This window comes from Sus scrofa, chromosome 13, assembly GCF_000003025.6.
Source record: "Sus scrofa isolate TJ Tabasco breed Duroc chromosome 13, Sscrofa11.1, whole genome shotgun sequence".
In the NCBI taxonomy this organism is placed as follows: domain Eukaryota; kingdom Metazoa; phylum Chordata; class Mammalia; order Artiodactyla; family Suidae; genus Sus; species Sus scrofa.
Genome location: NC_010455.5, coordinates 28,273,765 through 28,298,090, shown reverse-complemented (window position 1 = coordinate 28,298,090; position 24,326 = coordinate 28,273,765). Strand labels below are relative to the sequence as shown.

The window sequence follows — 24,326 nt, the reverse complement described above, 5'->3', positions numbered from 1 at the left end:
ACACATGGTGGAATCATTATCTTCTCATTCTTTTTTTTTAAATTAATTATTATTTTTTTGTCTTTTTAGGGCCGCACCCACGGCATATGGAAGTTCCCAGGCTAGGGGTCAAATCGGAGCCATAGTCACAGCCATGCGGGATCCAAGCTGCGTCTGCGACCTACGCCACAACTCATGGCAACACCGGATCCTTAACCCGCTGAGCAAGGCCAGGGATCAAACCTGTGTCCTCATGGATACTAGTTGGGTTTGTTAATCATTGAGCCACGACGGCAACTCTCTATCTTCTCATTGTCACTGTCCCCCTCCAGCTAATGTATTTATTATGAGGGTGGGGGGGGCAGTTAAAAATGACAATCCTGGAGTTCCCGTCGTGGCACAGTGGTTAACGAATCTGACTAGGAACCATGAGGTTGCAGGTTCGATCCCTGGCCTTGCTCACTGGGTTAAAGATCCGGCATTGCCATGAGCTGTGGTGTAGGTAGCAGACACGGCTCAGATCCTGCGTTGCTGTGGCTCTGGTGTAGGCTGGTGGCTACAGCTTCGATTAGACCCCTGGCCTGGAAACCTCCATATGCTGCAGGAGCGGCCCTAGAAAAGGCAAAAAGACAAAAAATAAATAAATAAATAAAAATAAAAATGACAGTCCTATGGGTGATGTGGCTTTGGCTGTGACCCTAAGGGACATCATGTAATATACATGAACTTGTACTACAAATGTAGGTAAGCCTTGGCTTTGCTACCCATCTCTCTTTAGCTTTAGTGTTTGCTGGGCTCTGAGCTGGAAGCCATATGGGGTCTCTTTGGTCTGGGGCATTGAAAAAGAGATACGAACTGTGGCCTGACTGTAGACCATGCTCAGTTGGTGATCTCAAAGTCAGAGCAAAGAAACACAGTAAGATGTTAAAAGTACATCCCAAGTGAGTTATTCAACCCTCATCAGGATTCATCTGCTTTGTTTCCAAAAGGAGTTTGGATGAAAATCTGGGTTATTTAGATCCAAAATTAAAAATATGCAAACAACAGAGGTACCATTAGTGATTCATGAAGGAAGATTGGCCTCAGTCATTAGAGTTGGGACATTTGAATTTCCATCTGGAAAAAATAAATAAAAGGGAATCCTACCTCCCACCATAGGGAAAGAGAAATGCGCCAATATAGATTCCCAGGTCCCACATGGGGCCCACTGTTACTTTGAACTTCAGCATTTTAAAAGGCTCCAGACCATTTAGAAACCCCTGAACTCTAGACTATTAACACCCAGGGGGCAGGGACTCTGGCTGTTTTTGTCATTCAGTTATTTGCACCAAGGATGATCCCTGGAATGTAGTATGAACCCAGAAAATACTTGAATGAATAGATGATGTCAAAGACTCTGAAAGAAAAAAAAAAAGAATTTCTAAAAGAGATTATACATGTTTCTTTGGCTGTCTTTGATAATGGACTAGACTGTTATATACACGCAGAATTACTGGGGGTACCGACCTGGCTGGAGAGAAGAACTGGAGAAATCTTAGTGAGATCAGCCTTTTCTTCTCAAAATCGAATTTAAAGTGATTTGTAATTATTAAACAGACCTTAGGTGAAACTAGGCCCACCCCAAAATATTATTAAACCATATTTTAGCTTTGGTCATGATTACTCTTTTTTTCATTTATTAAGTGCCTTTTTGGTGTAAAACACAGTCTTTCCGGCAAAAGGTTTTTTTCTTTTTTTTTTTTTTTTATTATTTATTAAAGCATAGCTTACACATAATAAACTTCACTAGTTTTAAGTGCACAGTTTGATGGATTGTGGCAATTCTGTACAACCTATAACCACCACCATGATCAAGATACAGAATGGGTTTTCTCATCCTACATAGTCTCCTCTGACCCCTTTATATTCTGTTCCCTCCCCTCCCCATCAGCCTCAGGGAATGACTAATCTGCTTAGGGTCTAATGATCAGTTAAAATAATAATACGAATCAAAATTGTAGAGACAGGAATTTTAAAATAGTTTTGTCAAAGAGGAGAAATGACAAGTAAGAAAGAAATTGGTAATCTAGCCAGCCAGGCTGCAGCCCTGGGATGGATTGCAGCTTCACCTGACAGTGAATTAGGCCCCCTGGAGACCCAGAGATGGAGGCCATGGGAGAGCATGCAGAGCCTTCAGAGACCGGGTGCTCCAAGAATTTTTTACAAATAACATGGTAAGACCATTTTTAGGAATACAAAAAAAAAAAAAAAAAAAAAGCAAGGGTTGGCATATACAGCTCAGACGTAAACTGGGTTTCTGAACATACATCTGGATGCCTTGCTCAGTGGGTTAAGGATCAAGCATTGCCATGAACTGTGGTGTAGGTCACAGACACAGCTCAGATCCTGAGTTCCTGTGGCTGTGGTGTAGGCCAGCAGCTGCAGCTCTGATTCACCCCCAGCTTGGGAACTTCCTTATGCCACAGATGCGGCCCTAAAAAGAAAAAAAAAGAGAAAGAAGCCCAGATTCCCTGGTTCCCACTGAGATTTCTTAGCCCAAACTGAAATAAGTCTATGAGAACTAAATGCAGCAAGACAAGAATTTGGAGATGTTGTATGACGTTGTCAGGAGGCTCATAAACCCTGCCTCTACGTGGGCACCAGGCACTGCATGGGTCCAGAGGCTACCACTGAAAAAGACAGGGAAATTCATGTTCTGATGGTGGGAGGTAGGAACAAATACGATGGTACTCTGAGAGAGGAGAGTGGGGATGAATGGAAAGCAGGGGCAGGACGGCTGGGGTAGGGGTGGGAGGAGCATTTTAGGTGGCTGGTCAGGGAAAGGCTGCTCTGAGGAGGTGATCTTTGAGCTAAAGCCCAAGTAACAAAAAGGAACTAGCTCTTGCAGAGAAAGCGTTTTAGGAAGTAAGACCAACCCATGCAGAAAGGCCCTGAGGTTGGAAAGAGATTGATGTGTTCAAGAAAGGAAGCAAAAATGGCCAGAGTACAGAGACCATGCTGGAGAGGGGTACAAGCTGAGGTTAGAGAGATAAGGGGTCTTGCTCCAAAAAGGCAAACCTTGGGAGTTCCTGTCGTGGCGCAGTGGTTAACGAATCCGACTAGGAACCATGAGGTTACGGGTTCGATCCCTGCCCTTGCTCAGTGGGTTAACGATCCGGCGTTGCCGTGAGCTGTGGTGTAGGTTGCAGATGCGGCTCGGATCCTGCGTTGCTGTGGCTCTGGTGCAGGCCGGTGGCTGCAGCTCCGATTAGACCCCTAGCCTGGGAACCTCCATGTGCCGAGGGAGCGGCCCAAGAAATAGCAAAAAGATTAAAAAAAAAAAGGCAAACCTGAGCCTTCTGAAAACAAAATCATAAAGCTTGCTGTGCCGGTGTCCTTGTGCTCTGAGAGATGTGTCACTGCTGGGCTGGAGTTGGGAATACTTACATTTGCAAAATCCCTTCATACTTCCTGGGATACTGATCATAAACCCTGCACTGGCAGGGAAGTTAGAGCTATTCTAGCCCAACCCCTGCACTTTACCAATGAAGGAAGAAAGGCCCAAAGAGGGTAAAGTTCTTCCCAGAAAACCTGCAGGAAATATTTGCAGTTCATTATCAGAGATTAAGAGATCAATTTCCACTCTCTGTAAAGAGCTGCTGGCTGACAGGCCAGAGCAGAGTGAACAAAGGAGAGAGAAGTATAAGAGGTTGACAAAAATCCAAACATTTGATCACACACCGGGGCTAAGCTGTGGGAACACAGGCACACCCATGCACTGAGTGGGAGGAGAAATGAGAAGGCTAGCAGTTTTGGTAAAATGAAAGCATGTGGTTGGTCAAAAACTGAAAAGAATTCAAATGCCTAAATAAATAAATTGCAGTCTCTCTAGACTTTGGAATACTACTCAGCAATAAAAAGGAACAAACTACTGATCCATGCAGTAATGGAGATAACTCTCACACTCGCTGGGCAAAAGCAGCCAGGTATAACAGGGAGCAAGTACACAGTTTTGCAGGAAGGTCTAGGTCAGCCAAAACTAATTGATGGTTTTCTGGGACAGGGGAGGAGACTGACTGCAAAGGACACCGAGGGAACATTTTTACATCTTTGATTGTGGTTGTGGCCACATGTGTGTGCACTTATGTGCTCTTAAATAGTATGTAAATTATATCTCAATAGAGTTGATTTTAAAAATAAATTTTACAAGGGAGGGGAATGGGCTGAGATTTAGGGGTTAATAGATGCAAACTATTACATTTAGAATGGACAGACAGTAAGATCCCACTGTATAGCACAGGGAGCTGCATGTATCCAATCTCCTGGGATAGATCATGATGGAAAATAATATATTAAAGAATGTGTATAATACATATGACTATTTGTCACTTTGCTGTACAGCAGAAATTGGCACAATACGGAGTTCCTGTTGTAGCTCAGTGGGTTAAAAACCTGACTTAGTCTCTGTGAGGACACAAGTTCAATTCCAGACCTCGCTCAGTGGGTTAAGGATCCAATCTTGCCACAAGCTGTGATGTAGGTTGCAGATGTGGCTCGGATCTGGTGTTGGTGTGGCTGTGGCTTGGGCCAGCAGCTGCAGCTGATTCGACCCCTAGCTTGGGAACTTCTATATGCCACAGGTGTGGTCAAAAGGAAGGAAAGAAGGAAAAAGGAAAGAAATTGGCACAACGTGGTAAATCAACTATACTTGAATAAAAATATTTTTAAAGGAAGGGAAAAAGCAAAGCCTTTGATGTTATGCACTGGCCAAACACTTACTGATCACCTTCATGTACAAGGTGCCATAGCAGGTGCTGACCAGCTGTTTGTGCAGATCACCGTGGGCAGAGGCACCAAGTCCAGCCCTTCTCTGCAAGCCTCATGATTCCCTCCTCCAGACGACCACCCCACCCCCAGTTCCTCTGTTCCCAGCCCATCAGCCACCTAGAGACAGCCACCCTGGTTCTTCCAATCAGAACCCAAGTCAGAGAAGGGACAGTGGCTACTAAGGGGAAAAGTGGCTCTTCCTTTTGATCTGAGAGGACCTAAAAACCCAGAAAGCAAAAGGAATGGAAAGAAGATGGGGTTGTTTGTGAATCAGAGCCCCATCCTGACCAGTGTGTACCCACCCCTCTGTTTAGTAACCAACTCCCATCTCTCTTGCTTGATACTGTTTGTTCAGATAATTTTTGCTGAATCCCAGTCTGAGGTATTAGCATTGTTTGGTTCTACCTTTCCAAGTTCATTGACACAATATGTCTATATCTAGTTTATGTAAGTTTTCCCAACCTCCCCTACTGCATATACATGTGCACTGGGCATATGAAACGCCCGGGACAGGGGATAATGGCTCTTTGCAGATAAACATGTCTCTCTATAGAATGATGGTTTTGGTGTGCGGACTTTCATCTCCAGTCATATGGGGAAGAGCTGTAGCAATTTCTGTGATCCCTATGTAATATTGCACAGGTGGGATATCTGAAAACATGCTGCTCCAGACACCTAGGATGTGGTATAGTGTTTTCTAATTTTTAGAAAAATTAATAAGCCAAGCAAGAGATGAATGTCAATGCCCAGCTCACAGTGGTCAGGTTCCTGCCCACTGGTAAGGACGGCTCTGTCATTTTGCATCATCCCCCTTCTCAGACCAGGGGAGAAGGAACAAAGGAGTCAAGGAAGTCATCCTCCTGGGCCAGCTGAGGGGACAGCAGGTTGGCAGGCCTCAATCATCCTGTTCACTCCATTTTTTTTTTCCTTCCCTCAGAAGTTTATGAGATTGCCCTGCCACATGGAAGCGGCATTACAGTTTTCATAAAGCCCGGGACCCCGACTCTGCCCATGAAGCTCTGTCATATCATCAGTTCTAGAAGAAAGGAAACCACGTTGTCCATCAAAAGTGGAGATAAAATCGTCTTTTATTTTAGCTGCCAGGATCCAGAGAATCACTTTGTCATCGAGATCCAGAAGAACATAGGTAAGTACGTGCTTGTAGACGCTTTGGCCGCCCTGCCTCTCTTTTCCATGCTAAGCCAGCCTCTGTTGCTGGAGAGGTAAGACCTGTTTTGAAACTTGGCCCTCTCTTTAGCTCTTATGTGGCTAGTCATGGTTCTAAGTATTTTCTTTACATAGTTTCAATTGTTTAATCCTCAAAGCATCCCTAGGAGAAGTTCACAAAGAGAGAACATTGCCTGAGATGGCACAGCTAGTATGTAGCAGCAGGACAGGATCCCAGGGGCTCTGGATCAGAGTCTCTGCCTATAGCCACTATGCCACATGCTTTCATAACGCAGCTGAGCATCCTGAGGTCTGTGATGCTCTGTTTGATGTGCTAAAAACATCTGGCTGAGCAGGAGCAAAAGTCAGGGGAGAAAGAGGAAAAAGAATGGCAAGGTTGAGGAGATAAGAGTGGGGAAATGGGTCCACAAGGCACAGTAGGAAAAACAGCACTTTGCCGGCCAAGGGACCTAGTCTGGCTTTAAGCTCCAGGATTGCTGATCATGTGACCTGATCATATGGCTTCATATGAGTTAGTTAGCTTTGTGACCTAGTTTTCTAGTCTATAAAATAAGAGTCATTATACCAACCATTTGGGGTGTTTTGAGGGAGAAATAAAATAATGGATTGAGAGTGTGTGACACACCAGAATTCAACAAACTACAGATATTTGGTAGTATTATTCATAATTTGAGCTTTGGATAGGAGATTGACACAAGAAATAATAATCAGGCAGAAAGAATTAGATATATTTTCCCAATCATTTTAAGGAGTGCGGGCCCACTAGGGACTAATGGATATATTGACAACAATGAGAATGCCATTTTGATCTACTCAAAGCCATACTCAGAATATTTCTTCACGTTTAACTCAAAATAAATGAACTGGGAATAGATCATGAAGGAAGAAAAAAGATAAACTTTTTTAGGTTTAGGTAAAGCAGAAGGAATTTGTAAAAATAAAAGGAGAAATTGAAGTACTTAAAAGCAGTTTTAAAAACTGAAAATTAAAAACCAAGACCTAGTTCTCTAGGTAAAGACCAATTAAATAGACAAATCTCTGACTAGTCTCCTGGAAAAAAGAAAGAGAAATGACAAATATACAATATTGATTAAGTGTGGATTTAATGACATATACAAAGGTGATCGCTAAAATTTTAAGAGACTCTGGTAATAAATGTGGAAGGTTGAATGATAGGATGATTTCCAGGGAAATTTTAACAGGCCAGATTGACTCAAAGAAAGGGAGGAAGGCTGAATAAATAAATAACCCAGGAGGAGGTTGGAAAAAATGTCCAAGGTGATGGAGAGCAGGGTTTGGCTTGGAGATGGTTTCATAGAGGAGTTCTATAAAACCCCAGGTAGCAGATAATTTCCATGATATTTAAACCATTCTAGAGGGAGCTGACAAACCTTTTCTGTAAAAGGACAGCGAGTCAATACCTCAGGCACTATGTGCCAGATGGTCTCTGTCACAACTCAGCTCTGCTGTTGTAGCACAAAATCAACCATAGACAATAGATAAACAAAGGGGCAATGGATATCCCACATGTTTATTTACAAGAACAGGTGTTTGGGTGGATTTGGCCATTAGCTATAGTTTGCCAAACCCCATTCTAGAGCGTTGAAAGAGGTGACATGTCACAGTTCATTTTATAAGTCTCCTATAAGCCTGACGTCAAAATTTTCCACTGCATGAAAAAGAAAACCTTAGGTCAATACCTTATGAATATACATGCCAAAAAAAAAAAAAAAATCCTAAGTAAAATACAAATCACATCCAAAAATTGCATTAAAAGACTAAGAGCAGGAGGCCTTGTTGAAGGCTGCGGGGGGCAGTTCACAATTAGCAGGTCAGTTAATGTACTGCCTTGTGTGATGAGGCAAGAGGAAAAGAAGCTGCATTTGATCACCTTAATAGATTTTAAATGCTTTTAGCTAAACAGTCTTAGTGAACCAGAAATAGAGGGATGTTTTTTTAATCCAATATAAAGTGTATCTGTCAAAAACTGATAGCAATTAACCGATAACACACACTACCACATATAAAATAGATAAGCAACAAGGACCTACTGTATATATAACACAGGGAACTATATTCAATATCTCATAATAAACCGTAATGGAAAAGAATCTGAAAAAGAGTGCGTGTGTGTGTGTGTGTAATTGAAGCACTTTGCTGAACACTTGAAACTAACACAACATTGTAAATCAACTATACTTAGATAAAAAATTTTTTCAAAAAAAATTTTTTTAAATATAAATTTTTTTTAAAACTGATAGCAAATTTATTTAACAGAAGCATTATCAGTAAAACAGGGAACAACATAAGGATTCTCCTTATGTGTGCTATTGGTCGCCATTATTCAGAAATTCGAGGTAAATATTTAGAGATAATAAATACATTGAATGTAATGAAGCAAAATAAACAATTTTACTGACAAACAAGAGAGATGATTAAATAAATGGAGAGATCTACTGTGTTCGTTGATGAAAATCTCAGGGTTTTTTGTTTTTGTGTTTGTCTTTTTAGGGCCGCACCTGCGGCATATGGAAGTTCCCAGGCTAGGGGCTGAATCACAGCTGCAGCTGCTTGCCTACGCCACAGCCACAGCAACACCAGACCCAAGCTGCATCTGCAACCTATGCTGCAGCTTGTGGCAATGCAGTATCTGTAATCCACTGAGTGAGGCTAGGGATCGAACCCGAATTCTAATGGATACTAGTTGGGTTCTTAACGTGCTGAGCCACAGCAGGAACTCCAAAATCTCCGTATTTTAAAGTATCATTCCCTCCCTTCCCCAAATTAATTTATCAGTTTAAGTCCATTACAGTTAAAAATCTCAGTAAAGCTTTTACAGAGCTGAGGAGAGTTAGTTGTTGTTGACTGCACCCCAGCATGTGGAAGTTCCTGGGCTGGGGATCAAGCCCAAACCACAGCAGTGACAATATCAGATCCTTAACCTGCTGAGCTACCAGGGAACTCTGAGGAGGCTATTGATATACTTAAGAATTCAAAGGAATGGTGTGTTGCTATTTTTAAAAAATGGGTAAATCTATGTATCTGATATGGAGAAATACCCCAGATCATTTTGTTCCATTGAAAACAATGCACCTTTTAGTAAAATAATTTATACAGTTTGATTCCATTTTATTAAATACACGTCATCACACAGAGCCTAAAATCAGGAGGGATAAACACCAAAATGCTATACTTGTATTATTTCTACAGTGAGTAGGGGAGGAGCAAAGGCAACATTCATTTTCTACTTTTTGTCCTTCTGGTACTGTCATTTTTTTTTTAGAAGCTTGCCTTAATTTTATAATCAGTTGTGCCAAGAAAATGACTGCTATGTTGAAAAAGGAAAAAGGCACCACAGTCTCACCTCACCAGATAAGTCTGGGATACCACACACAGTTTACTGTATAATAAGAACCCATGCTCACAATTTTTGAAAATGATATGAAAATAAAATTTTTAGATTATGAATCTAGACATGAATCTAGACACTGGAATCAAGTTCAGTGTTCTACTTGCCCCTTGTTTTAAAAACCTTTCCTGAATAAATGTTCTGAAAGCTTCAAAGGTTGGCCCCTTGTTTTTTCTGTTGTTGTTGTGTTTTGGTTTGGTTTGTTTTGTTTGGCCATGCCCTTGGCATGTGGAAGTTCCTGGGCCAGGAACGAACCCATGCCACAGCAGTGACAACACTGGGTCCTTCACCACTAGGCCGCCAGGGAAACCTTTGGTCATCCTTTGTTTTCTTTTCTTTCTTTTTTTTGTTTTTTTTTTTTTGCTTTTTAGGGCCGTACCTACAGCACATGGAGGTTCCCAGCCTCGGGGTCCTTTCTTGAATGGCCCTGTTAAAACTAATGAAAGTAGAAGTCTGTGCTGTGGAAAATGAGGTGTGAATCACATCAGAAATATCACTTTTCCATCCTCTGGACAGGAATCATTTTAGTTATTTAACATTTTTGCACTGGACAGGGAATAGAAGACCTGGAGGCATGCCTGTCACTTTGACTACTCTTACTTGTGTGCCCATTCCAAAAACAGAGCTCTTAGTAACAAAAAGTTTCATGCACCCCAACACCCCCAAAGGTTACATGGCTGGTGGCTGACCCATGGCTGGGAGATGGGGCTTTTTGACTCCAGGTTCTTGGTATGAAATTAAATCAGAATTGCTCGGGTGGCCCAGGCGTGTGTATTTTTTAAACGTCCTCCAGGTGAGTCTGCTGCAGCACCAGGGCTATGAACCACTGCTGTAATATGGTTAAGTGATCTCACAGAACACAGAGCCCAGCAGAAGCCACTCCTGGGCATATGGGAGGTGTCGTTGAAAAGTTATGAAAGAAGTGGCTTAAAAGAAACAGTCAAGTTTCCATGAGCTCCTAAAAATAGGTACTGTCGTCACCTACACACAATATCTAATTTTAGCTGCATTCATCACCTTGTTATCTAACCTTTTTTTATTGGTTAAGCAGCATTAGTGCGCTGGCAAGAACACAGGTTGATCCAACACAGCCTGGGCTTTCATCCTGGGATCATGTGCACTGCAAGTACCACACAATGTGTACAGACTCCAGGGCTGCTTTGTAAAATGAGAGGTTTGGCATAATGACCTCCGAGGTCCTAGACAGCGCTGAGATTCTCTCATAATTCCATTTTGCTTTGGAAGTAGTTTTAAATACTCCACTGGAGCAGCAAGAGATGTGTAGATTATTACAGTGGCCGAAGTCCATCACACCTTCAAATTTCCTGTGCTTGAGACAACCAAAGCCTCATTGTTTGGCTGCCTGCTTTCTTCCTCCCTGCCCTCCCTCCTTCCCTTCCTTCCTTCTTTCCTCCCTTCCTTCCTTCTCCTGACCTAGCTGAAATATCTTCATATTGGTTGAAAATTCTCAAGGTACCTACTCTCAATAGAGATGTGCAAATCTCAGGTACGTGGTGGAGTTAGAGGGCTGCTTAGCCTTGTTGGAGGAAGGGAGCATTGGTGGTTGATCCTCTTGGTCTTATTCCCTGAAAATGTTATTGACTAACCCAGACCTTTCTAAATCAGTCTGATTTCTCTTTTGGATCTCCAGGCCAGACCTAGAACATTCTGTCTTCCACCTCCTGAATGTTCAAAGAGTCATGTCCCGTCCATCTGAAGTTCCTGAGTCCACCAAGGTCCCCCTGCTGCCAGAAGTCTTCTTGATAGGCTTCCTGCTTTCTATTACTTCTGCCTGCTTTTCTTCGTACCTCCCTGACGGTAGCACTTCTCTCTTTTTAAAAAAGCTTAGGAAATAAAGTACATCAAAGGATGTCATTAGTTGTTCACCTTTGGGGGTGGGGGGAAGCATTCAATTTCAGTGGCAATAAAATGCCAGCATTAAAGCCAGGAGGCAGGAAGATGACTGTGCCTCCGGGTTCCAGCCAAAAGTGGCTGTACATTCAAAGGGTACTCAGTCTGTTGGTGAGTGTGTTGATGGGAAAACCAGTTTTAAAAGGTAGAGCTTGGTGCAGCGCCCTAAACATTGTGAAATCAGGACTCTCTCAAGAAGGAGCAAGCAGAATATCCCAAAGCACAGACCCCACTGCAAAGGGCCTCCCCCTGGCTTCCAGTAGGGTCTAGGCAGAAGCCTGCCCACTGGCTTCCACTCACGTCATCTGAAAAACACAGTGCGATTTTTTCCCCCGTTTTCCAAAAGTAGAGTGTTCCTATGACATTTTTCACAAGCTGAAATGGCATAAATTGAAGAAGCCATTACCTCAGGACATGTTTTGCTAACGGATTCACACAGTAATTCAAAATAAAGCATAGTTGCTCACACAGTTCAAAGCTATGGTGGCTTGATGCTGAGTGTGGTTCCTGGGGAAGGTTGGCAGTGGCGCTCTCACGACTTGGGTTGTTCGCTGCCATTGTGACAGCTCCCTGCAAAACAAATGCTGAATGCTCTGTTCACTTTTTACCTTTCTTCATAAAAATGAGAATTCTCTTCGGACTTATTTTGGTTAGTGGAAACAGGTGCAAGAAACAGGTCTACAAAGAACTTTCAAAAAGCGGGGAAGACCCGGGGTTAGGAGGTGACTTGGGTATGGTTCCCTGGAAGCAGAGCCTGACACAGAAATTCTTGTTTTTAAGTCATTTATCAAAGAGGTGCCCTCGGGAGAAACCCCTGGAGAAATGAGCAAACAGAAAAGCAAGGATGTGGTTTTTGCTGTGCAGGAGCCTCAGGCTGACCTGAGCTCGAGTGGCAACGCCAGGCTGTGTCCCATGAAACAGGGAAGTTAGGCTTTTCACTCCCCGGTTGGGCAGTGATTGGCTGTGGGCTCCACTCCCTGCTGGGATGGCAATGTAGGGCAGCGAAACCTCTAGGGCTTTCCTGTCCCAAGGCAGCTCCCTCCAGCCAAGGCATTACCCCATTGGCAGCCAACATTCTTGCAGCCAGATGAGTGCACCCCTCCCAAAGAGTTTGTTGATACAGGGGCTGAGAAGGGTCAGTGAGTGGCCTGGTAGCGATTGTGACCAGATTTTGTCATCACTGTGTTTCAGACTGCATGGCAGGCCCATGTCCTTTTGGGGAAGTGCAGCTTCAGCCCTCAACATCAGTGTTGCCCAGCCTCAATAGGACCTTCATCTGGGACGTCAGAGCTCACAAGAACATTGGCCTAGAGCTGCAGTTTTCCCATCCACGCCTGAGGCAGATTGGGCCCAGGGAGAGCTGCCCTGATGGAGTCTCTCACAGCATCAGCGGCCGAATCGACACCTCGCTGGTCAGGATTGGAACCTTCTGCCGCAACGGCACTGTGTCCCGGATCAAGATGCAAGAGGGAGTGAAAATGGCCTTGCACCTGCCATGGTTCCACGACAGAAACATCTCCGGCTTCAGCATCGCAAACCGGTCGTCTATAAAACGTAAGCACCTCACACTCTCCCACTGTTGGCTGAGGTTGAAACCTACAAAATCACCTTGTTCTTGGCCTGACATGGTCAGATATCAGCAGTTGTATGATTCCATCTGAATACCTTAAAGAAGGCCCACTCTTCCGCAGGATGTGGGCCAGTCCTAGCATGAACCTACCCTTTTCTATCAAACCAGATGGTAATGCTCTCCTCTGTCCTTTGTGAGCCTTGTCTTCAAGAAATGAAGTGGGACTGGCTCTGCAGACCTGCCCCTTGATGACTCTGTTTCTTATGTGTTTGTCCTGTCTTCTCTTTCACATTTTCTAGAATTATAATGGTGGTGGGCTAAAGCTGGCTCACAGCAGCTCATGAGTGCCAGTTGTTAAGTGTTTTGGAACTTTGTGAGCTGATATTAAACCAAGCCATTACTAAAAATAAAACTGTAAACTTAAATACATTAGTTTAGAAACAAAGGTAATAAGTACTCAAAACTTCACTTCCTAGTTAATGTACTGCATTTTGCTATTCCCTATGCTTTCAAGTTAGGTTTGCCTGTTGTATACTGCGTGATGATGAGAGGCTGTCCATCTCCTCGTCCTGTCACCTCCTGCTGGTAGCTGGAAATAAGCTATAGTAGGAGTCTTTAAGGAAATGGGCAGACACTACAAATTAGGGACTAATTTTTTTTTTCCCCTGCTGATTTGGTTGTTGAACATTTACTCACACTGATGTATCCTCATCCTCTCTACCTTGAGTATAAACCTGCTATATCCAGCCCCACTGTTCAGGACCTGAGACCCACCTTCACTCCTTTTCTCACTCCCGGCCTTGCAGCCGTGGAAGACTGGGACAAGGTCTGATCGCCTCCTGTTCCTTCTTGTCTGGGTTCTACCCCCTCCAGGCCTGTGCATCATCGAGTCTGTGTTTGAGGGTGAAGGCTCAGCTACCCTGATGTCTGCCAACTACCCAGATGGCTTCCCCGAGGACGAGCTCATGACGTGGCAGTTCATCATCCCTGCACACCTGCGGGCCAGTGTCTCCTTCCTCCACTTCAACGTCTCCAACTGTGTGAAGAAGGAGGAGCGGGTGGAGTACTATATCCCAGGCTCCACCACCAACCCCGAGGTGTTCAAGCTGGAGGACAAGCAGCCTGGGAACATGGCCGGGAACTTCAACCTCTCTCTGCAGGGCTGTGACCAAGACGCCCAAAATCCAGGCATCCTCCGGCTGCAGTTTCAAGTTTTGGTCCAACGTCCACAAGATGAAAGCAGTAAGTGCACCCCTCTTTCCCCTCCCCCTCCAGTGGACTCTTTCCTTTCTGGGTAGCCTGCTTGGGTGAGGTTGGCTTCCTCCTTCTCGTCTGTGGCTCTGGCACACTTGGACTCTGGACCCTGTAGGAGTTTCAGGAAGTGCGTTGCTAGGCAGGGGAACCAGGTCACTGATGAATGCTGGGCATATCGTCCGTTTCAGCACAGTAAGAGGCTAACACCATCTTGCGTTCAGGGTGCTGAGCTGTTTCTAATGAAGGCATTAGGAGGTTACCTTCTAGATGTCATGTCTTGACTGACCCTACAGTGTGAATTAGGATGTCACCAGCATCATGAGCAGTGATAATGATGACACTTTTATTGGCTGAGTGCCCCATACAATGGGTACCAAGCCCCACCTTAAGCACACCACTCATGTGGTCTCAGCTAATCCTTATTACAGCTTTGTCGGGGAGACAGGAATTATCTTTAGTTATTAATGAGAAACCAGAAGGTTCAGAAAGGTCATGGAACTAGCCCAACATAACCCAGCTTGCCAGGAGCAGAGCAAGCTTAGAACCTAGAGCTTATGCTTCTGGGCCACACAGACTCCCACACACATTTACTGTGAGGCCATGAACCTTGAAAAGGGTCATCAGGGCCAGGACTCCAGTGAGGTGATGTGCATGGGGCCCAACATCGAAGGAGGCACTGCTCTGAGGAGCTGTCACGGAGGCGCTCACCCTCAGGGTTGGTCAGTATAGGTAAGGTCAGCCCCCAAGACTGAGCGTGTCTTAAACTTGCTCCCTGGGTGCCTCCCTCTCCTCCCCAAGGGGAGTGGCATGGATCTGGAGATAAGTCCAAGATGTGCTCAGCTGGGCCGTTCTTGAGGCTAATCTCTGACCTGGAGCCTGTGAGTTGTGACAAGTGGTCTTGAACCAGGACAGCTGTGACATGTGCCGAGGATGGATTCTGCCCACAGCACTGATTCCCATCCTTGTTTTTTTTTTTTTTTTTTATTATTTCTGGGGAGTAGGCAGAACCAGGCAGAAAAATTAAGTGTGGCGTTCCCATCGTGGCTCAGTGGAAATGAATCTGACTAGCATCCATGAGGACGCAGGTTCAATCCCTGGCCTTGCTCAATGGGTTAAGGATCCGGCGTTGCCATGAGCTGTGGTGTGGGTCACAGATGCGCCTGGATCTGGCATTGCTGTGACTGTGGCTCCAATTCAGTCCCTAGCCTGGGAATCAAAGCTCCATATGCAGCGCATGCAGCCGTAAAAAGACCCAAAAAAATGAAGGGTGAGTGTGGAATGGCATGCTGTTTATTTTGGGGTGACTGATGATAAATGTCTGAAAAGTGACTGTGTGGGAGCCACACCAAGTTGCCCATCAGACGCTGTCTTGGGAGTGTCTGCTCGGCACCCTCGGCACCCTGGCTCCTTAGGAAACCTCAGTTCCTCCCAAAACTCCTCCTAATTCACAGTAACTGTGTAGAAGGCATGACTTTACATATACTTGTATATGCGTGTGTGCACGTGTGTCCATCGACACATTTTGGTGACTCCAATCTTGCAATTTTATCATCAGAATGTTGAAAACAGCCATGAAAGGATTCGGAGATGGAGTGGATTTGAGTTTCAGAAGACATAGAGATTTGTTTATTATCTCAGTCATGGTGAAGAGCTGCTGATTAATTCTGTTTCCTGTAACATCAGCTGGGTTGATTTCTAAATTTAATCCAATTGTTAAACACGCTGTTGCCATCATCAAGAAGGGTATGGCTTCAGTTTTGAGGCAAACGTGATTAAGTGCACTTTGGGTGTTATTAGCAGTTCAAAACTTTACCCAAAGCAGGGTTTGCATTTTTCTAGAATGAGTGAACTTGGCCAGCAGGAGTCTCCTTACGGATAAAATTAGGCCAGGATGGACTTCCCGAGAGCTCTGACTTTGGGACAGCTCCATCTTGGTCCTAAATGTCAAGGCAGTCAGCCCTGTGCACCCACACGTTTGTCTGGCTCCGTAAATACGCATGGACAGCTTGTTTGCAGGCAGCATAGTCCAGTGGTTACAAACACCTACTCCGGAGCTGGCCTGCATGGATTTGAAATCCTGGTTCCTGTACTTACTGTGTAACCCTGGGCAAGTCACTTAACCACCGTGTGAGTCAGGTCATCGTAAAATAGAGATGATAGGACTGCTGAGGTGTCATGAGGATGAAATGAGGTGGTGGTGCCTGGCAGGTCCCAAGCACCCTTTCGGGTCAAGGAAGCTTCTAGGTCAAGGAAGGGATACAGAGTTGAAAAAGACACAGTGCTTGTCTTTAGGGACTGGACTATAATCCAGAAGAGATCATTTTTCAGGAGTTTCTTCTTTTTATGTTCTTTTCACATCTTGTTAATTTTATTTTCATAATGGCAACGTGTGTACCCTGCCGGCGTAAATGTGGTCTCTTTGTGGGCTTCTCCTTCTCCACAGGCCCCTCTGGGGATGCAGTGGACACTTGTTGGTGCCCAGGATATACTATACTATCTAGGGTTCTGCTCCAGCTAATTTTGTCTGTTGTTTTTGTTGACTCTCTTCATCAGCTGTGGTAACAAATGCTGTTGGTGGAGCTCCTGTTGTGGTTCAGTGGGTTAAGAACCTGACTAGTATCCATGAGGATGCGGGTTTGATCCCTGGCCTCACTTAGTGGGTTAAGGATTTGGCATTGCCTTGAGCTATGGTGTAGGTCACAGACGTGGCTTGGATCTGGTGTTGCTGTGGCTGTGGTGTAGTCTGGCAGCTGCAGCTCCAATTCGACCCCCTAGTCTGGGAACTTCCATATGCCAGGCCCTAAAAAGAAGAAAAAAATATATATATTGGTCTTGTTTCTCTCTTGCACTTTCACGTACAGATGCTGGATGTTTCAGAAGAAATTTTGGCTGGCTCCTCTACTCGCTCGACTGTCTTCCACACCTGGACTGTCTCTGCACTTGCACTGTCAGGGGTCATCCTCTCCGTCCTCTTCTGAGTGCTGTGCTTGGCTGTTCCCTGCTTGGTTAGTTGGGCTGTGCCGACAGGTGGTTGTTTCAGGCTTGTACTTGGTTGTTCTGTGCTTGTGGCTGGTTGTTCCCCAGCTGTGGTTGGCTGTTTGGTTGGTTGGTCCCTATCTGCAGTAAACGCCTATGGTTTGCTAGTAACATTAGCTAAGCTGAAGCCTCCCAGTGGTCCCTGATCTCCCTACATATATATCCTCTTCTAGGCAGTGAGCAGCTACACACTTCAGCTTTGCGTGGTCATCAAGTCACAGCTCCAGCCAATGGTAGCCCTGGAATGGCTTAAACATCACAAAGCACCACTCCCAACCCTTTGGGGGATGGCGAGAGGGGGAGGGAAATGCACAAGGAAATTTCTGTGGGTGATGAATCTGTTCACTCTCTTGAGTATGTTGATGTATATACAGGTAGTCTAGGTTCAAAACCAGTCAAATTTACACTTCAGGGCATTCCCATCGTGGCACAGTAGAAATGAATCCGACTAGTAACCATGAAGATGCAGGTTCGATCCCTGGCCTTGTTCAGTGGGTTAAGGATCTGGCATTGCTGTGGCTGTGGTGTAGGCCAGCAGCTGTAGCTCTCATTTGACTCCTAGCCTGGCAACGTCTATATGCCACAGGTGCGGCCCTAAAAAGCAAAAAACAAAACCAAAAAAAACCAACACTTTAAATATGTACAGATTGTTGTAATTCAATTATTTCTCAATAGAGCTGCTTGAAAATTATGTTCTCTGTAAGAAAACAACCTTGGAAAGAGAGAACAGTTTTTGGTTGGGGAGAGTAATTTATAACTAACATTGTTTAGAAGTGCTGGAGTATAGGGACAATAAAAACAAAATTCCGCTTTACTCAGATTTATTGGTTTCAAATTCTTTGTTCCCCTATATTATCTGCATAGCGAATGAAATATTCCCACTGCCAGGCCCTAGGTAGGCTCCTGTATGGCCCCAAATCACTTAGCAGGAATGTGTCCTAATTAATATTGAATTTGTGGCCTTCAAGCACCATTATGGGGGTGGTGTTGGTGATTTTTCTGTAGGGCGAGTTTTTTGCCTTTCTGAGGGTCTACAGGTTGTTTAGAGCACAGGGTAGGTTATAACACACAACACTAAGAGGTAAATGGCTGGAAGCGGTTTATTCATGTGCCATTTTGGTGGATGCCCTGCCATACACATCATGCCTGTCCTCCACATCCCCTCTCCCCAGCCCAGGTATAGTGCCAAGCTCTTTCCCCTCCTTGTCTAGGAGGTAAAGTGTTAAGGAAGGAATTTGTCTCAAGTGATCGTTGCTCACCCAGTCTTTATTCCCAGTCTGGCTACCTGGGAGCTGCCAGTCTTGTCCTCCACTTGAAGGACCCCACTTCCTTCCTTCTCACACACTACCTCTTCCTTCCTTCCCTCCCCATCTGCAGAGAACTTACAGAGGCACACGCTCAACCCCTGGATGAAAGAGCCTTTCACAAATTGTCGATTTTATTTTAACCATCCTGTGATCTAAGATTTGGTCTCTCCGTGGATGCCAGTAACTCACGCTGGGCCACTGGACACCAGAGGTAGTTCTGGAGTCTCTGGCTTTGCTTCACAGTTACTGTCTGCACCAGTCATTACTTGGAGTGGTGGGTTTCTCTGGGTCTCTTGCTGCTGCTCTGGCTGATTTTTATTTATTTTCTTATTCAGTCGTTGGCAAAAGTTGACTCCAGCTCTAATATTGTTAGAGTCTCGGTCTCTTAGGTTTTCTCAAACCCTCTCAAGGAGGACTTTTTACAACTTCATGGTTTTCTTCTGCACCTGGAAGGGCAATAGGGTGAGCCAGCGTGGCTCTGGTTTGGGAGAAGAAGAGCATGGGACTGGGGGAGTGGAGGCTTCATGAGAAGGGGTGTGGACTGAGGAGGGGACTTGTACCAGGCAAGGACAAGGTCAGGGTCTTAGGGGAGGAGTCTCTGGGGAAAAGAGGAGCATGACTGAGGCCATTGGACATTGCCCCTGCCTCTGAACTTGGGTTGACAAGGGCTCTTCTTTCCTTCCTTTCTTTGGTGCTGGGAGTGAGTTGTGTATGCGTGAGCAGATCTCCTCATCACAGCAGAGCCTCCCATTGTCCACCCAGGGAGGCTGCCCTTTTTCTGTGTCAATGGGCCCTGGTCAGTGAGGCTCCACACCCTTCCTTTTTGCTAGGTCAGCAAGCACGATCCCCAGGTAGTGGTGACTAAGGGTAGCTTTGCCTAAAGAAGGTGCCATTCCTGACACTGCCATGCTGGCCGTACTGGGGGCCAAGATCCTGTGGTTGGAGAAAGGGAGTGTTTCCTCAGCACCCTCTGAGGATGTGTCCCAAACCAACCTGCCACCCCTCCACATCATGCCACATTCAGTTCCTCCGGTGCCCAAGGCAGAGAGTGGGTGATTTCTCCAGACCCTTTTCCGTGGCCACCCCAATTCAGTGGTTCACTCTGCTGTCTCTCAGTCACCACCATTACCTAGGATTTTGGATGTCTTACCGAAAATCCCTTCACACTAATGTAACCTCATGTAAGTCTTGGTGGAGATAAGACTTATCCTTCTTTCCGCCTACAAATTCCTCTTATGCACCTTGGAGACCACTCACTTATGAGGTTCTGTAAAACAACTTTTCCATCCTTTCCACCAAAGTCCACATAGATCTCTTCAGTTTTCTGTCTCCCAGTCTGAAATTACTGCCTTCAGGATGAATTTGCTCTCTTGGAGACCTTCATCTTGTTTTAAATCTGAGGCCATGTTCACGTTAGTTGGTAAGAGCCCCCAGCACGGGTTTTACCCATGCAATGGGGAAGGAGCAGGGGTGCATATGGTGAATGTCCCTCAGGGTGTTTCGTGCAGGATATTGCCACCCCAGGGGTGGTGGTGGGGATTGTTCCACTTGGCACTGGAGCTTCACTTCAGGGCATGAGGCAAGGATGGTCTCTCTTGCCGCTCTGTTAAACATTATCCTGGAAGCGTGAGTAGATCATTAGTAAAATGGCTCTTACTCAGCAACAGCCAGGTGTAAGAATTGCATGGGTACATGTGGGAAGTACATGTGGGAAGGGGTGCAGAGCTTCCATGCCCTCTCCCCAGATTTCCACATGGTCACCAATCTAGAAGCCCTGGAGAAGCAGTTTCAATGGCACGTGGTGGGGTTCACGGCTGGGAATGCACCTCAGGCTGGCAAGAATACCGAAAGGAATATGGGATTTGGGGCAACAGGAAACTATGCAAGTCACAGCTCTGCCCCTATTGGCTGAGTCACCTTGAGCTGTCCTGGGAACCTCTCCGTGGTGTCCTGTGAACCTCTCCGTGGTCTCTTCTCAGCTGTAAAATGGTGCCGCCGGCCTCACCTAACCCCCTCCTGGTGGTGAGGGTAGGACAAGGCAACTTGTCAAAGCACCGCAAAGACACTGAGTATAAATGGCCTCTTCTTTCCATTGATTTTCATATGTTAATAGTGACATTGACGTTGAAAGTACCCATCTGTGCAAGGCAGGGCTGCACATTTCCATCCTGCTTTGCTAGCTGAAGTCACCTAGAAAAACATTCCTTAGGCCGCATGTAAATTTACTGTGTCTGCCCTCTCGAGTTACTTTGAGATCTAACCAAACTAAGTGCAGAAAGAAGGCATGTCCAGTCACTAATGAATGGAACACATACACAAATGAGAAAGTGGAATTATGGGTGTTAGTACAGAGAACCCACAGCCTCCTGACACTCCCTGAAATGAAAAGTCTGTCTTCCTCCAGAATCAAGACTGTTTTTCTCAACAAACTGCGCTCTTAGCTGCTGGGTATCTTATTGCTATCCACCTGTCCATTACACAGTAACTTTCAGAGCACATGTAAGCTATAAAACCACAGCTCCATTTCACACTAACAGAATGGGAAAAATAGAAAAGACTGGCAACATCAAATGACAGTGAGAATGTGGGGCAGTAGAACCTTCATACACCACTGACAGGAGTAGAAAATGGTACAGCCACTTTGAAGAAAATGGTACAATTGCTTTGGCAGTGTCTTATAAAATTAAATTCATACCTACCTCTGACCCAGAAATTTCACTCCTCGATGCTTACGCAAAAGAATTGAAACCCTGTGTCTGCTCAAAGACTTACAAAGGAATTCGTACAGCATTCTTATTCACAGAAATCAAAAATTGGAAGCAACCTAAATCTCCATCAATAGAATAATTATTGGGAGTTCCTGTTGTGGCTCAGAGGGTTAAGAAACCCACCTGGTATCCTTGAGGATGTGAGTTCAGTTCCTGGCCTCGCTCAGTGGGTTAAGGATCCAGCATTGCCGCAAGCTGTGCTGTAGATTGCAGAGGTAGCTCAGATCTGGCATTGCTGTGGCTGTGGTGTAAGCTGGCAGCTGCAACTCCTATTTGACCCCTAGCTTGGGAACCTCCATATGCTGCAGGTGTGGCCCTAATAAGGGAAAAAAAATCTATAGAAGAATTATCAGATAAACAGATGTGTTATATTCATTCTATGGAATCTCATCAGCAATAATAAGGAAAAAGTGACTGATATCCACAACCACATGGATGAGACTTAGAAAAATTTTTGCTGAGTGAAAAAAAAGCTAGAGCCAGAAGAATACGTGCTATACAACTCCATTTATGTGAAGTTTCAGAACAGTGAAAATCTGCAGTGAAAAATAAGAAAGTTGTTGCCTTTACGGAGCATGACTAGAAGTCAGGGGAGTTAATTGGAAAGAGGCACGAAGGAATTTTCTGGGATAATAGAAATATTCTAGGTCTTGGGAGTTCCCATCGTGGCGCAGCAGAAACGAATCCAACTAGGAACCATGAGGTTGCGGGTTTGATCCCTGGCCTCGCTCAGTGGGTGAAGGATCCGGCAATGCCTTGAGCTGCAGCATAAGTCTCAGCTTGGATCCCATGTTGCTGTGGTGCAGGCTGGCGGCTGTTGCTCCAATTGGACCCCTAGCCTGGGAACCTCTGTATGCCATGGGTGTGGCCCTAAAAAGACAAAAAGACAAAAAAAAAATATTGTAGGTCTTGTTTTGGGTGATAAATACTTCAGATACATAAAACTGTCAAAACTCATCAAACTGAACACTTAAAATCTGTGCCTTTTTATGTGCAAGATATACACCAAAAAAATCAAGGGGGAGAGTTCCCATTATGGTGCAGTAGAAATGAGTCTAACTAGTATCCAAGAGGATGCAGGTTTGATCCCTGGCCTTGCTCAGTAGGTTAAGGATCCAGTGTTGCCATGGATGTGCTGTAGGCCTCAGCTGCAACTCCAGTTCGACCCCTGGCCTGGCAACTTCCATATGTCACTGGTGCAGTCCTAAAAAAAAAAAAAAAAAAAAAAAAAAATCAAGGGATGATCTATCAAATGGTTAAGAGGGTATATTAGGGAATCATAGTGCTTTGGGCCCCACTCACTAACTAGCTATGTGACTTGGATAAGTTACTTACCCTTTCTAGGCTTTGAATCTGTAATTTATAAAATGGAGGTGATAAAAAAAGTGACAGGTGGAGTTCCCTAGTGGCCTAGCAGTTAAGGATTCAGTGTTGTCACTGCTGTGGCTCAGGTTTGCTCCCTGGCCCAGCAACTTCTGCATGCTGTGGGTGAAGCAAAAAAAAAACCCAAAAAACAAAAAGACAGGCTAGCATTATTATTATTATTATTATTATTATTATTATTATTATTATTTTACAAATTTAAGGTTTGTGGGAACCCTGTGTTGAGAAAGTCCACTGATGCCCTTTTTTCAACAGCATTATTTTTTAGTTAGGTATGTACATTTTTTTAGACATGATGCTATTTGCACACTTAATAGATTACAGTACAGTATAAACATCACTTTTTTTTTTTGCTTTTTAGGGCCATACCCGCGGCACATGCAGGTTCCCAGGCTAGGGGTCCAGCTGCCAGCCTACACCACAGCCACAGCAATGCAGGATCCAAGCCGCATCTGCGACCTGCACCACAGCTCATGACAACACCGGGTCCTTAAGCCACTGAGCAAAAAGCCAGGGATTGACCCCGAAACCTCATGGTTCCTAGTCAGATTTTTTTCCCCTGTGCTACAATGGGAACTCCAAATATAACTTTTATATGCACTGGGAAACAACAACAAAAATTCCTATGATTTGCTTTATTGCAGGATAGTTTTCACTTTATTACAATAGCCTAGAACTGAACCTATGATATCTCCAAGGTATGCCTGTTTTACCTTAAACAAATTGAAAATTTGAACTTCCCAAAGGAAAAGTCTATTATTATTGTATACCAACACTGGAGTATAGTGTTGGACATAAAAACAGGCCGTCGGGAAATATTTGATGAATTGTCATTAAACTAAAACAAATCTGACAAATTTGGTGCATTTCCAAAGCACATCAGCAAACAACTTCTCAATCATCATGGAACCAGATGGCAATGGACACTTTTTTCAGAGTGTGTGTAAGAGCTGCATGAAGCCAGGCCCAGGGCTCACATGATGTCTTGTTTCCTTTGCAGCCACCAGGCTCAGGAAGAAGCAGCTGGGGTCCACGGAGGCAAGGAGCATTGTGGGGACACAAGTTGCCAGGGGGGAGAAAACAAATTTTATAAGAGGAGGAAAAAACCAAATTATGATAGAGATTATCAGCAACACTGGATGTTAGAAAACAAGATGGTGGAGTTCCCATTGTGGGTCAGTGGGTTAAGGATCCGGTAGTGCCATGAGCTGTCGAGTAGGTTGCAGACGCAGCTTGGATCCCGTGTTGCTACGGCTGTGGTGTAGGCCAGCAGCTGCAGCTCCAATTGTACCCCTAGCCTAGGAACTTCCATATGTCATGGGTGCGGCCCTAAAAAGAAAAAAAAATAAAACAAGATGGTGAAGACTTTGAATAAATATTATTTCCAACCTAGAGTTCCGTACCAAAACAAACTGTTAATGTGAAAGTAGGATTAAAGACATTTTAGACCTACAAATTCTCAAAAAATTGACCTCCGTACATGTTTTCCCAAGAGGTTCCAGAAGCTACGATTCACCTAAAAAGAAAGTTAAAAATCAATAAATAGGAGGACATGGGATCCAGGATCTAATTCAAGAGAGAGGCAGAGAGAATCCTAGGACAATGGTTGCAGGGGACAAAAGACCATTCCTGGGCCCCTTTTGGTCAGAGCAGTTGAGAAGGCTCTGGAGACATTTCAGAAAGATAAAGTTGAGGAAATACCTAATATTCTCATA

At 44.7% G+C, this 24,326-nt stretch overlaps 1 protein-coding gene across 2 annotated transcripts in view; it reads left to right on the top strand.

The window, feature by feature from the left end:
* Positions 1-24,326, top strand: part of CDCP1 (CUB domain containing protein 1) — a 60,773-nt gene that overhangs the window by 21,275 nt on the left and 15,172 nt on the right. For both annotated transcript variants that reach the window (XM_005669452.3, XM_013981558.2), the window contains exons 2-4: positions 5,723-5,932; positions 12,485-12,847; positions 13,737-14,105. In XM_005669452.3, coding sequence (XP_005669509.1) covers positions 5,723-5,932; positions 12,485-12,847; positions 13,737-14,105 — 942 coding nt within the window. The remainder of the gene's footprint in view (positions 1-5,722; positions 5,933-12,484; positions 12,848-13,736; positions 14,106-24,326) is intronic.